General features: G+C 39.8%; 1 protein-coding gene across 4 annotated transcripts in view; it reads right to left on the bottom strand.

Annotated features, from left to right (window-relative positions):
- Nucleotides 1-15,336, bottom strand: part of LOC115222524 (probable serine/threonine-protein kinase DDB_G0282963) — a 315,550-nt gene that overhangs the window by 54,364 nt on the left and 245,850 nt on the right. For all 4 annotated transcript variants that reach the window (XM_029792779.2, XM_036511680.1, XM_036511681.1 and 1 more), the window contains exon 3: nt 5,732-5,950. In XM_029792779.2, the coding sequence (XP_029648639.1) occupies nt 5,732-5,950 (219 nt within the window). The remainder of the gene's footprint in view (nt 1-5,731; nt 5,951-15,336) is intronic.

Here is a 15,336-nt window from a genome sequence, read left to right as displayed (position 1 = left end):
TTCTCTGGTGTATACGTTCCTCACTGGATAGGACCTCAGTCCTTCACAGGATTACTCATCTTTACCACGTGAGTGGAATGGAGCAATGTGTTTTGTTCAAGAACACAATGCCTTGCCTGGTCCAGGAAATGAAACTACACAATCTTACAATCACGATTCCAACACCCTAACCACTGAGCCATGAGCCTTCATTTCTCTCACCACCCTGCCTTAACTAAAATCACTCTCTCTCTCTCTATAATTTGAGTTGGTGAGTAAAGAGGCTCTTTCTCAGTCCGTTAAACTTACTCTTTACTCTTTTACTTGTTTCAGTCATTTGACTGCGGCCATGCTGGAGCACCGCCTTTAGTCAAGCAACTCGACCCCGGGTCTTATTCTTTGTAAGCCCAGTACTTATTCTATCGGTCTCTTTTGCCGAACCGCTAAGTAACGGGGACATAAACACACCAGCATCGGTTGTCAAGCAATGCTAGGGGGACAAACACAGACACGCATATATACATATACATATACGACAGGCTTCTTTCAGTTTCTGTCTACCAAATCCACTCAAGGCTTTGGTCGGCCCGAGGCTATAGTAGAAGACACTTGCTCAAGATGCCATGCAGTGGGACTGAACCCAGAACCATGTGGTTGGTAAGCAAGCTACTTACCACGCAGCCACTCCTGCGCCTTGCAAGCTTTAACCCTTTTGTTACCATATTTCACTCAACATTTGCTGCCTTTATTTCAATTAATTTTTGAAGTATTTCATCGAAATAACTTTCTTATTAAGCTGGGGTTTGGAGCAAATTAACATAAAATTTTAATGGAAAATTGTAATTTAGACCACTTTAGTTTAAGTTTACATCATAGAACCTGGGGTGGTTTAGGTGGGTTGATATCAAAAGAGTTAAGATGACTTTGTAAGTGCTGGTTCAACAAAATGAGCATCCAGTACACTGTGTAAAGTGGTTGGCACTAAGAATGGCATCCAGCTAGAGAAACCAAGCCAGAACTAATAATACCGTAGAACATGATGTGGTCTGCTGATGTGTCAGATCTTGTCACTCTGTTTAACCTATGCCAGCATGGAAAGTGGAGGCAAAATGATGATAAAGATGATGATGAATTTTATATTGTTAATGCTTATGTTATTTTAGTGTGTCGTCTGTTGCGTAATTATTTAGGGTAAACACCTGTGTGTGGAGGTGCGATGGCTCAATGGTTAGGGCAGCGGACTCGCGGTCGGAGGATTGCAGCTTTGATTCCCAGACCAGGCGTTATGTGTGTTTATTGAACGAAAACACCTAAAGCTCCATGAAGCTCCAGCAGGGTGTGGTGCTGACCCTTGTACTCTTTCTCTCACTCTTTCTTCCTGCTTTTTGGGTAATGCTGCGATGGACTGGCATCCTGTCCAGCTGGGGGGGGGGGGGCACATGTACGCCACAGAAACTGGGCCCATGCGCCTGTCTAGGCTTGAAAAGGGCGCATAAATAAAATAAAACAAAACACCTGTGTACTGAGAGTGCAGTTTTACTCCATTTCCGAACGTAATCTTCAATGTTTCATCAGGTGGTGGAGCAGCTCTGTAGGGGCTTTGGCCCCTTCCACCATGACACCAGAGCTACCCACCAATGTAATCGAAAAGAAAACTCTCACACGACAGCATGAGTTTTGCTGAATCAGACTTTGTGACTCTGGGCCAGATGTTTCTACCATCCTCAATACTAACTCCTGCTGTGACCATCATCATCATCATCATCATCATAATCATTTAACATCTGCTTTCCATGCTGGCATGGGTTGGACAGCTTGACATGGAGCTGTCCAGACTACAATTGTCTGTTGTGGCATGGGTTTCTACGGCTGGATGCTCTTCCTAAAGCCTACCACTTTACAGTGTGTTTGGTGCTTTGTAGGTGCCACCGGCATGGGTACGTTCATGCAGCACTGGCACAGGTGCCTTTTATGTGGCACTGGCACCTGAAGGGACAAACCTGTATGTGTGGAAGACTGGTTTTATCAAATACTGCAAATCTCCTGATCCACTGCCATTTCCTCAGAAATGTGAGTTTAACATAAGAAAACCATCCAACGTTGCCGTAGCCAGTACCGCATCGACTGGCCCCCGTAACAAACACCATCCGAACGTGGCTGTGCCAGCCCCGCCTGGCCTCCGTGCCGGTGGCACGTAAAAAACACCACCAGTGCATGACCGTTTGCCAGCCTCGTCTGGCACCTGTGTCGGTGGCACGTAAAAATAGCACCCACTACACTCACGGAGTGGTTGGTGTTAGGAAGGGCATCAAGCTGTAGAAACACTGCCAGATCTGCAGCCTTCGGGCTTCCCAGACCCCAGTTGAACCGTCCAACCCATGCTAGCATGGAAAGCGGACGTTAAACGATGATGATAAATGTCATTTCACTGCTTAGTGATTGAATAGAATATGCCTATGAGGTGAACGTGAGTTACTTTTACTTATTTGGCTGTGGCCATGCTTTGGCACCACCGGGAAGAATTTTTAGTTGAACACATTGACTCCAGTGCCTCCTCATTTTTTTAAGCCTGATACTTATTCTATCGGTCTCTCTTGCCAAACTGCTAAGTTACAGGGATATAAACACACCAACACCAGTTGTCAATTCGTGGTGGATGACAAATGCAGGCACAAAGACACACACACACAAATACATGATGGGCTTCTTTCAGTTTCCGTCTACCAAATCCACTCACAAGGCTTTGGCTGGCCTGAGGCTATAGTAGAAGACACTTGCTCAAGGTAGGACTGAACCCAGAGCCATGTGGTTCATAAGCAAACTTCCTCACTACATGGTTTCGCACCTGTGTGAGTTCTTGGTATAACCTGACCAGGTGTCAATCATATAAGGATACACATTGAGTTGTTATTGGCTTCTGTTTGTGTTTCTTCTCTGCTGTGTAATTGGCAGCGTGTGTTTTAATGTTGGGTGGCAATTGTGTTGAAATAAATGCTGTGTGGGTTGAATTATATTATAAGGTGACAACTGTGTAAAATGCAGACTGATGATGTTTATAGTGTTGAGTGCCAACTGTGCAAGAGTATGTAAAGTGTGGATTATTTCATTGTATGATGATTGTGTGGGGAATACAATGTATTACTTGGCAGTGATTCTGTAGAATTCTGTGCTATTTATACCAGTGGTTCTCAACCTTTTTGATATCCAGGCCAGATCTGAAACCTGGATTTTTTTTTAGGGGCTCTGCACCAAAAAAGTAAATCACAATTAAAGAAAACAAGTATCATATTTATAGAGGGAAGGCTGTTGAGAGTCATCTGGAATGTTGTCAAATGCTCACAGCCCTTTACAGTCAGGTTGTGTGTGATTAGTGGAAGTTTCATCATGGTGTTCTACAGAGCATTACTGATGAGCAAGAGTGACAATGCTCTTGGGGAAACTTCATGCATTGATGAAAATCAACTGGCTGGTCTATTCTGGAGGACTTTTGGGCTGGGGAACATGGATAATTTCTAGAAATCCTTTGCCTGGCAGTGCCAGTTTGAGATAAACTCTACAGGTATGGAAGTACCATAAACTGGGCCTGCCTGATGTGCATGCAGAGTGATGCAGCCCTTCTGCACTCACCTGTCCATGCATTACTGACTTAAAGGCGGTGAGCTGGCAGAATCGTTAGCATGTTGGGCGAAATGCTTAGCGGTATTTAGTCTGCCGTTACGTTCTGAGTTCAAATTCCGTCGAGGTCGACTTTGCCTTTCCTCCTTTCGGGGTTGATTAAGTAAGTACCAGTTACACACTGGGGTCGATATAATCGACTTAATCCCTGTCTGTCCTTGTTTGTCCCCTCTATGTTTAGCCCCCTGTGGGCAATAAAGAAATAAATTACTGACTTACAGGTTTATGATGAAGAGCTGCTGTTACATGTAGAACAGATCTGTTGGACCCACCATAAACATCATCCAGTTGCTTTCGTTTGGCCTTAACAAAAGAGGTTTGCATGGTGGCCAGACTGAAAGAGCTGAAGATGTACACCTCCCCCTTTAGTCACAACCTTGTTAACTTCCTCATGTATAATGGAAAAGGAAGGGTGGAGAGGGAAGTGCTGCTTTCTGGAAAATTCATTGAAAGGTGGAATGGTGAGTATGACTTGAGTGAATGGGCCAACTCTGAGCATGCACTTGTAGGTATGAGAACAACAGAAACAAGGCACTTGCTTCAGTACTTGACTGAGGTTTTGTGGGGTTTCCACTAGTAGACCTTAGAAATCTCTCTTTTGGGGAATTATCCATTGTTATAATTTATTTTTCTGTTTATATACTCTTTCAAGCAATCCCGCATTCTATCACATTCTGTAATGTCCCCCATCCTTTTGTAAGCTTTTAGTGGATAATAAAGAAACGATTATTATTATTAGAGGAGACCTGCTGTGCTTGAGGAGACCTTTTGAGTCAAGTACATGAACATCGAAATAAATATCAAATGGAAATAGAAGTTGTGATACCTGTGCCGGTGGCACGTAAAAAGCACCATCCGAACATGGCCGATGCCAGCACTGCCTTGACTGGCTTCTGTGCTGGTGGCACGTAAAAAGCACCATCTGAACGTGGTCGATGCCAGCACCGCCTTGACTGGCTTCTGTGCTGGTGGCACGTAAAAAGCACCATCCGAACGTGGTCGATGCCAGCGCCGCCTTGACTGGCTTCCGTGCCGGTGGCATGTAAAAAGCACTCACGGAGTGGTTGGCGTCAGGAAGGGCATCCAGCTGTAGAAACACTGCCAGATCAGACTGGAGCCTGGTGCAGCCTCCTGGCTTCCCAGACCCTGGTCGAACCGTCCAACCCATGCTAGCATGGAAAGCGGACGCTAAATGATGATGATGATGATGATGTGGCAAGTTGACAGAATCATTATCATGCCGGAGAGAATGTTTAACAGCATTTCTTACGGCTTTATGTTCGAAGTTCAAATTCTGCTAAAGTTGACATCACACATTATCTTTTCGAGGTCGATAAAATACGAACCTGTTGAGCACAGGGATCAATATAATCGATTAGTCCAAGTACTGTGCCTATTTCAGTACTTGTTCCAACAGTAGAAAAGATTGTTATTGTTCTTAAGGCGAAGAACTGGCAGAATCGTAAGCATACCGGACAAACTGCTTAGCGGCATTTCGTCTGTCACCACGTTCTGAGTTCAAATACCACCGAGGTCAACTTTGCTTTTCATCCTTTCGGGGTCGATAAATTTAGTACCAGTTAAACACTGGGGGCCGATGTAATCGACTAGTCCCCTCCCCACAAATTCCAGGCCTGCCAGTGGCACGTAAAAGGCACCTGTGTCAGAGCCACTTAAAAACTAGAGCAGAAAAGATTATTATTATTATCACTAAGGCGACGAGCTGACAGAACCGTTATCATGTTGCACAAAATACTGAGCGGCATTTTTTTCCGGTTCTTTACCTTCTGAGTTCAAATGTCGCCGAGGTCGACTTTGCCTTTCATCTTTTCGGAGATCGATAAATTAAATTCTAGTTGAGTGCTATCGCATGGGGAGGGGTTGATGTAACTGAGAAACTCCCTCCCACGAAATTTGAGGCTGTGTTAGAAAGGATTATTATTATTATTAATAATAATATCCTAAGTTTGTAGTCTAATCTATTTTTTAAAAAAATTACATCAACAAAATTTCAGTTTAATAAACACGGTGTTAATCAAAAACAGTTCAATCAAAATAGAAGGTTTTAATTAGTTACCTGAACTTCCAACAGTATCCGATTCAGCAGTTACACTTTCGTTAGTTTCACTGATATTTGTGCCAAAATTCCCATGGGTTTCCTGAAGGGAAACGTGTGGAGACAATGCTTCTATATTGTAAGAATCGTTCACATTGCCTTCACCATCAAAAAGGTCAAAGTTCGTTGAGGAATTTGGATTTTCAGCCAACCTAATATTCCCAGCAGGACCAATATTCCCTAGATTAACAAAAAAAAAAAAAGGAAGTTTAACTGCTGTCGGAAGTAAAAACTTTTTAAAGTGCAAGAAATTTATATACATCAATTCGTCCTCATGCACGCGTATATATCTATATATAATATATATATATATATATGCATACATACACACAAGCACAGATATGGTCCTGTAAGAATAAAATCAAACATAAAAATCGAAAAATAAAAGTTTAAAAGGAGATTAGTAAATCCAAAAATGCAAACAGGAATGTGCCAAGGAAAAACATACTCGACTTAAGTAAGAGAAAACCGCTTCACTTAGTAAGTTTAGTCCAGAAACATTCCTTTTACTTATTATTATTTACGCTTATTCAGTTAAACCTTACTAAGTTAGACAAATAAACTGTTGCAAAACTATACATTTTGCGGTAATTAGACAGTCTTTTTAAAAAAAAAAAAAAATTTAATTACTTCCTGGACAGAGTTGTGTCAAATTTATCTTTCGTTTCTACGTGTTTTTTTTTTTTACCTTCTCATCTTTTTTTTTTTTTTTGCTCCAAGTTTTATCATTAAAAAACAAGGTTACCTGGTTACTTTCGTGTTTTGTGGGGGGTATTTTTCGACCTTAATCAAGTTAGAAACTTTCTATTTTTGTTTTCATAGTTACAAAGAGAGGGAACTACAATATCTCAAATTAAGACATACGACATGCATACATATTACACACACCACACACATATATATATATATATATATATATATTATATATATATACACAATTTTGGTCGAGCCAGTCTCGTCTGATTCACCTACATACCTATATATATATATATATATATATATATATATATATATACACATATATACACACACACACTCACACGTGAGAGTAAACAAATGTGTGTTGAGGAAAGAAACAAATAAACAAAAACAAATATTACCATAATTCCAATAATGAAACACACACACACACTGACTGGCCAAGATTTTTGCAGTGTTATTTCAGATAAAAGTTATTTTATATTAAAAAGAAATACGTTCCTGTACAAAAAATCGCACGCATCCGATGTATATATATATGCATGCACTAATTGGTGCATGTGCGCGATTGTATATATAAAGGGCGTGTGTGTATGTTATATTACGTAAAACAAGTGTATATAATAATATTAAGGGGAAAAGTTTCGTGTAATATTTTTCCCTATTTTGTTGTTAGTGGAAAGCAAATATAAGCAGGCGTAAAAGTGGTAAACTCAGCTATGTGATGTGACCTACTTCTTTAAAAAAAAAACTCTAATAAATAAAAAGCAAAAAAAAAACAACAAAAAAACCCACATACAACAACTTCGTTAGACTCTTACTCTCTTTCTTTCTCTCTTTCTATGAAATGACTTACCAAAAACTATTACGATGTTATTTACTATAAACTGATTAGTCTAGCAAATTTAGGTAGAAATAACATAATCGTTGCTCCGTTTTTATCCAGCGAGGCCATAAAATTAAAATGCAGTCACGCATACGCACATACATATATACATACATATATACATAAGCGCTAACACATATGATGTATACATACACACATTTCTATCTATATTTATTTGTACACATGCGCATATACACTCTCACTACGTAAATGATAACAAGTGTCCATACATCTAGCTACTCGCACTTCTACTCTACACATACACACACTCTCTTTCTTTCTCTCTGTATTCCTATAGAATAGAGTCGGAAATTGTCAAATGCGTTTAAGCCCATAATTTCTTCTGATCTCTGCACGTTTGAAGATCGTAGAGAGTAAAAAAAAAAAGGGGGAGAAAGAAGAAAGAAAGAAAGAAGAAACACCTTTAATGTAATTTTTTCAGTATCGACTTATTTTGTTTTGCAAAAGATCGTAATCTACGCTACGCTACTTACAACATGCAAATCGAAAGAAATTATGGTTCCTGAGCAGTAGTAGATAATTTCCGATTCTATTCTATAGGGATGTACATACATACGTGCGTGTGCACGTGCGTACGTATGTGTGTGTGTTGTTATATTGAAACTACGAAGTTTAATTACTTTCTAATGGAGATTTTGCCTATTTCCTAAATGTTAATATTTAGCATAGAATATAAATGCTCCTAATTCCATGCGCCTTTTCTAGTCTTTCTCGGTCTCATCTTCTGATCGAGGTGATGATTAGTGGTGTGTTGTTTTGTAGTAGACAGCAAAAGGTCATGGAAGTGATGTACAAATTGTCATTGCCGTTTTCAAAAGCGCTTAAACGATTAACGCTTGGTTTCTTTCATCGTTTATTTCAAATATTCTGTTTTGCTTTGTATTCGCTTTTGGTCTCCATATTGCTATTAACAACGCTCCAATAGTCAAATCATTATAGAATGTTGGTGTTATCGACAATTAATACTTTTTTTTTTGTTTGTATCAGACACATAAATATGATACTTTCTAGTTGGTTGACCGTACATTCACGACAAGAAGCTATTAAAATACTTTATTATAACAGAGTACAACAAAATTAGACAGAATAATATTAGTTAATACTACTACAGTGCTACTAACTGAATTATTTGCAAGAGAGTGGAATCTGCTAAAAGAGTCCAAGGTACCAGGATGTGGTATCAATTAGTCAGTTCACAAGAGTAGAGACCATTGTAGTAAATGGAGCCACTTAGCATGTGGTCTATCTATCTACCTACCTACAAATTTTTTTTTGTGCAGTTGAACTGTAACCCTACACTGAATTTGAACCCAGATCAGGTCATTTCACACAGTATAGACTACAGATACTACAACAGACTGCATGCTAGACTAACAGCTGATAAGTAGGAGAGTGATAGGAGATAGTATGCCCATGGGTAGGAAGTCTTGGAGTGTTAGCAAGTGAATCTTTGCCAATCAACCAGATGGTTTTCTTTTGGATACAGTCTAGGACAGTGATTATCAAAACCTTCAGATATGTTCAACCATACAGGATTACCTGCCATCAGGCATCTACCATACTCTGAATGTTTTGCTTTCCTGTGCATGGACTCATTAAAGCTCTGATGACTGGCAACTAACTTAGTGGACGACCACAAGATTATCCACCGTCTTTCCAATAACAACCTTGGGCACCTTTTTGAATTCTATATGTCTAATACTTGTTGACATACTCTTTTACTCTTTTACTTGTTTCAGTCATTTGACTGCGGCCATGCTGGAGCACCACCTTTAGTCGAGCAACTCGACCCCGGGACTTATTCTTTGTAAGCCCAGTACTTATTCTATCGGTCTCTTTTGCTGAACCGCTAAGTGACGGGGACATAAACACACCAGCATCGGTTGTCAAGCAATGCTAGGGGGACAAACACAGACACACAAACACAGACACACATACATATATATATATGTATATATATATATATATATATACGACAAGCTTCTTTCAGTTTCCGTCTACCAAATCCACTCACAAGGCATTGGTCGGCCCGGGGCTATAGCAGAAGACACTTGCCCAAGATGCCACGCAGTGGGATTGAACCCGGAACCATGTGGCTTACAAAAGTAAATAAAAGCAACCAAGAAATATTTTTTTCACACTCAGAATTGCTGAAGCATGGAATAAACTACCCACATTGGCTGTTAGTTGTCAGGACACTTTTTGTGGCACTCCGCCATTTATGATGATGAGGGTTCCAGTTAATCCGATCAACGGAACAGCCTGCTCGGGAAATTAACATCCAAGTGGCTGAGTACTCCACAGACACGTGGAGTGTGACAAGGCTGGCCTTTGAAATACAGGTAGAACAGAAACAGGAAGAAAGAGTAAGAGAAAGTTGTGGTGAAAGTGTACAGCAGGGAATTGAAACCGTGATCCTATGACTGCAAGTCCACTGCCTTGACCACTAAGCCACTGTGCCTCCAATGTGAGGACACTGCTTCCTGAAATTTGCCAAAGGTATACATCATGCACCCCACTTCTGATTTTTTGTTTGTTTTTGAAGACTTTTTCACAGTTCACTTTCTGTGCATATTCTATGTGCAGTTCATGCAGTTTCGCTTACTTTTTCTGATGCACCTGAGCACTGTATACAATAAGTTGATTATTAGGTGGTTGAGTATACCATGGAGATGTGTATTCTTAACGTTATATTCAGCCAGAATCAATGTGTGAAATGGCTGTATTTTTTAATTACAGTTACAAGAATCCATTCATTAAGCTTCAGTACAGTTATCATCTACCCAAGGTTGCTCACAAGGCTTGGGCTGACCCAAGGCACTTGCCCAAATGTCAGTAGAATCAAACCTGGAACCTCATGGTTGCAAAATGAAATTCTTAACCGTTTGGCTTCATGTTACATTTATTTCTTGAATAATATATCAGAGATGTTCATTGCAAACACCATTGTTACTAGATTTTTTTTTCACAAAACATCTCTTCAACCAGTTCGCCATCATTCACACATCAGATGTATGAAAAATGTGATTCACTGCTAATATTGGTCAGTTCATCAAATTGAACAGAAAGATATCTGCTACAATGTTTATTAACATGTTGAACCTTAACATTAAATGGCATTTAAACCACGTGTCTCCAAAATATATTACTTATTCAGTAGAAGGTTACATACGGACGCATAATCTTGGTTTCAAAAATAGTTTCTATAAAAGCTGAAATACTTAATCTTAATAAGGTTTCACCTGTAGGAAATGGTTTTCCAGCTTTAGTGATAATTCCCAGATTGAAATGAAGAATTTTAAGATTAAATATAGACCTGATTATGACCGTAGCACTAATTTGTATTGTATGGCAGTTATACTTCTGCAATAAATTCCAGAAAAAATCCAGTAGCTTGCTGGTTAGTTCACCATGTTTGTCACATGAAAACTATCATTGCCAAGTACAGAATTGCAATCAGTTTGTGCAGCAAGTAATAAATGATATTATTTTGATTTCAAAGTTTGGTACAAGGCTGGCATTTTGGGGGGAAGAAGCAGGTATGTCAACTGCACTGAACTCAGTGTTCAGTTGGTATTTATTTTATTAAACCTGAAAAGATGAAAGACAAAGTTGACCATGGCAGAATTTGAACTAGGAATGTAAAGATTGATGAAATGTTGCTAAGCATTTTTTTCCACAGCATGATAATGACTCTGCCACCTCAATGCCTAAATAACAATGATGATGATGATGAGAAGGAGAAGAAGAAGAAGAAAATGCCCTGATGCAGTACCAGGCAGTGGCTCTCATGGCTTCTGATCTTAACTGATTGGAAGTGTTATCATGTACATTGTTTTGTCTTGGTATAAAAGATGGGCTACAGCAAATATTCTGCTCAATACCACAGATTTGCTTGTCAGTTGTTTGACCTTCAATTAGTTTTGTTATATCGATGTTTCTCTTGCTGGAAGAATCCATTGTGAATTATAGGGTTTATAAAAGAGTACAAGTAATTAGTAGACAAAAGTATGATGAGAGAATGCTATGGAATTTGCCTGAAATATAAGTCAAGTATTGCTGTTTGTAACGCAGAGGAGAGAAAAATAGAGAAATACAGGAACATGTGTTTGGTCATTGTCAAGTTCTCAGATGTCCTCAGACCTTGCACTGCCAATTTCCTCCACAAGGTCAGGATAACTATGGCCTGTGTGAGAAATAAGCTCCACAAAGTAGGGTGGCTGCTGGAGAGAGTGTTGCTGGCCATTCTTCATGGCAACACCTTTGCAATCATGTCTGCAAGGCATGGCTTAAACACGCTATTTATTTTGGGATGTACAATCCATTATTCCCTGCCCCCGTCCCATCTCCTGTTGTTTAATCCCCACCCCGTTCTTTTTTTTGTTTGTTTCTTTGGTGAGGTAGTTATGGGGTTGTTGTTTTTTCTTGATAATTTGGTTTTATACTAATGTTTTTTTTCTTTCTTCTCATCCTGTAAAATATGTTGCCAATAAAAACAAAGTCTAGTCTTTTTACCAAAAAAACCCCCCAAAATATAACAACAACAACAACAATAAAAAATAACCCCCCCCCCAAATGGAATCAAAAACAATACACATGTCTGCGTCTATAAACACTCTGGTATATAATTAATTGAACTATTCCGGCTGCAACATCCAATCAAAACGTTTAAATATCGTTACAGTACATTTAACTAATTTACACGAGTGCATTACATATATTATACATCAGCTTTTGCTTCTCATTTGTGCCAGTTAACATGCTGTCCATATTTTATTCTTTTCAAACTGCTAGCATTTATGATTGAATGAATCTTACCACGTATATTCATATGCTGCAAAGCCAGCTTAACGAGCACACAAATTTGATGTAGCACTTAAAAGACACACAAAGACAGCTAGTGGTGGTACTCTCTATAACTAACTGAACGTGTTTGCCTTTTTTGTTTTTTCATCCCCCTTTTTTTAAAAAAACCCTCGATGTGTTTTTGTGTTCTGCCAGATGCGAGGAAGAGACGTCATTTATAATCCTGTGCTATTTATTTTTCTTTTATCTAGAGATAAACTGCTCATTTAACTACTGACTGCAAAGCAAGAAGAGGTGATTCACCCTGCTTTGTGTGCAGTCACCGTGCCTGTTATGCTGGAAGAAACTATAGATCTACAGGAGATACGTAAGATGTTCACACACGACAGATTGTGCAATGAAGTGTAGCTTGTTAACGTTTTCAGGCGTGCATGTTTATATTATTGTTATGGACATGCAAGTACCATAAACCCCAGGTCACCTATTGTTTCTCTATATAACTATTCTCTCTCTTTTTTTTTTCTAAATTTATCTTTTCCCTTGTTTCGGTCATTTGACTGTGGTCATGCTGGAGCACTGCCTTGAGGAATTTTAGTTGATTGAATCGACCCCAATACAATTTTTTAAAAGCCAAGTACTTATTCTATCAGTGTATTTTACTGAACCACGAAGTTACGGGGGACGTAAACACATCAACACCGGTTGTCAAGTGGTAGTTGGGTCCGAACAGAGACACACACAAACACAGATACAAAGAGACACACACAGACCCCCTTACACACACACAAAACACAAAGACACACGCATACACAAAAACACAAACACAAAGACACACACACACATACGGGGTTCTTTCAGTTTCTATGTACCAAATCCACTCACAATGCTATTGTAGTAGACACTTGCCGAAGGTGTCACACCGTGGGACCGAATCCGGAACCATGTGGTTGAGAAGAAAACCCCTTACCACGCAGCCACTCCTTGTCTACTCGTTACCTACCATAAACAGCTGTCTCTGGCCACAACTGGACGTAAAAGCCATGCTTTAGTAAAACCCACAGTCAAAGGGAAAGTACTACTTGGTGACTGAGAATTTATTTTACGCAATTAAAAGAAATTAATTTTAAAAAATCAAGAGTAGTAGGAGGGAGGGAGTTGAATGTGTGTGTGTGTGTGGGGGAGAATGAGGATAAAGTTATCTTCAGGTCAGAGACCTGGTCTAAAGTCTTCCAACAGAGTGGGGGTGGTAGTTGTGGTGGAGAGATGCAGGCAGCAAAGGGCCAGGGCAGTAGGTCTCATCTGAGGTCCAACACGACCCTTAACGGCCCATATAAGATTTGGTTCATAAAATTTATCTGCAATAAACTGGTTATAATTCTACAATACACAAAATATTTCGACAATCTTTTTTTTTATGATTCCGAATAATATTATTTCTACTAGACTAGTTGATTATATCGACCCCGAAAACTGATACTTATTTCATAGAAAGGTAAAGATGACCGTAGCGGAATTTTGGGTGAGGGGATCAGTCGATTAGATCGACCCCAGTACACAACTAGTACTTAATTTATCGACCCCGAAAGGATAAAGGGCAAAGTCGACCTCGGCAGAATTTGAACTCAGAACGTAAAGACAGACGTCTTTAGTATTTCGCTCGGCGTGCTAACGTTTCTGCCAGCTCGCCGCCTTAATTAATAATAGAGAGAAAAATATAATTAGCACTCAAATTCTAAATGATTAAAAAAAAAAGCAAGGGGAGGGGCTAATTCAAAATAAAAAGAAGTAAGACTTGGATTCTTTTATTTGTTTACTTGTTTCAGTCACTGGGTTGTGGCCATACTGCAGCACTGTTTGGAAAGATCAAGTTAAGGAAATCGACACCAGCATTAATTTAAAGTCTGGGACTTATCTATTTGGATACCTTTTGTCTAACTGAATTTATAGGGATGCCACCTGACTGGTCACGGGCCGGTGGCACGTAAAAAGCACCGTTCGAGCGTGGTCGATGCCAGTGCTGCCTGACTGGTCCCCATGCCAGTGGTACGTAAAAAGCACTCACTACACTCTCGGTGTGGTTGGCGTTAGGAAGGGCATCCAGCTGTAGAAACACTGCCAGATCAGACTGGAGCCTGGTGCAGCCTCCCGCTTTACCAGTCCTCAGTCAAACCGTCCAACCCGTGCCAGCAAGGAAAGCGGACGTTAAACGATGATGATGATGATGATGATAAACAAATATCGATCGTCAAGCTGTGAGGCTCACACACACACAGAGTTTTGTGGATGGAAACAGCTTCTCAGCCACATGTCTATGTTTAAATGATATGTAATAATAGTAATAATAATAATAATAATAATATAATAATAATAATAATAAATGCCCTGAAGCAGTACCAGGCAGTGGCTCTCATGGCTTCTGATCTTAATTGATTGGAAGTGTTATCATGTACATTGTTTTGTCTAGGTATAAAAGATGGGCTACAGCAAATATTCTGCTCAATACCACAGATTTGCTTGTCAGTTGTTTGACCTTAACCAGTTGAGCATGTCCCTTAGTGGCTGACGATACGTGCATCTCTGATCACGAGCGGAAGTAGTGGGGGAGCATCATAGCCATGTGTTGAGGGGAATTCTTTGGGGTTTGAATAATTCACCTCTGGAAACATGGGTGTTTCGTTCAACATCCTTAAACAACCCTTAATCAGGGACCTTTTGAGCTGGATGGGCTACTCAACCTGAAGAAAATTCTAACTGGGCCCCACCTGCAAGGTCATGCGCTGTTTATCTTGATATGAGATCACCATGTCGCACACATATGGTTGTGATGCATGTGCCTGGTGTACCCTTATCAGACGGATAGTCATGATGGGTATATTGGGCTTCGTATATTTTACCCCAGTGTCACTTTGATGGCATGCACTGCTCTCTCACTCAATAATAATAATAATCCTTTCTACCAAAGACATATGGCCTGAAATTTTGTTGGGAGCGGACTAGCCGATTACATCGACCCCAGTGTTTCACTTGTACTTATTTTATCGACCCTGAGGGGATGAAAGGCAAGGTCTGAAATTTTGGTGGGGACAAGATAAGTTGATTTCATTGACCCCAAAACTCAACTGGTACTTATTTTATTGATCCCGAAAGGATGAAA

Source organism: Octopus sinensis, linkage group LG20, assembly GCF_006345805.1.
Source record: "Octopus sinensis linkage group LG20, ASM634580v1, whole genome shotgun sequence".
In the NCBI taxonomy this organism is placed as follows: domain Eukaryota; kingdom Metazoa; phylum Mollusca; class Cephalopoda; order Octopoda; family Octopodidae; genus Octopus; species Octopus sinensis.
This window is presented reverse-complemented; position numbering and strand designations above follow the sequence as displayed.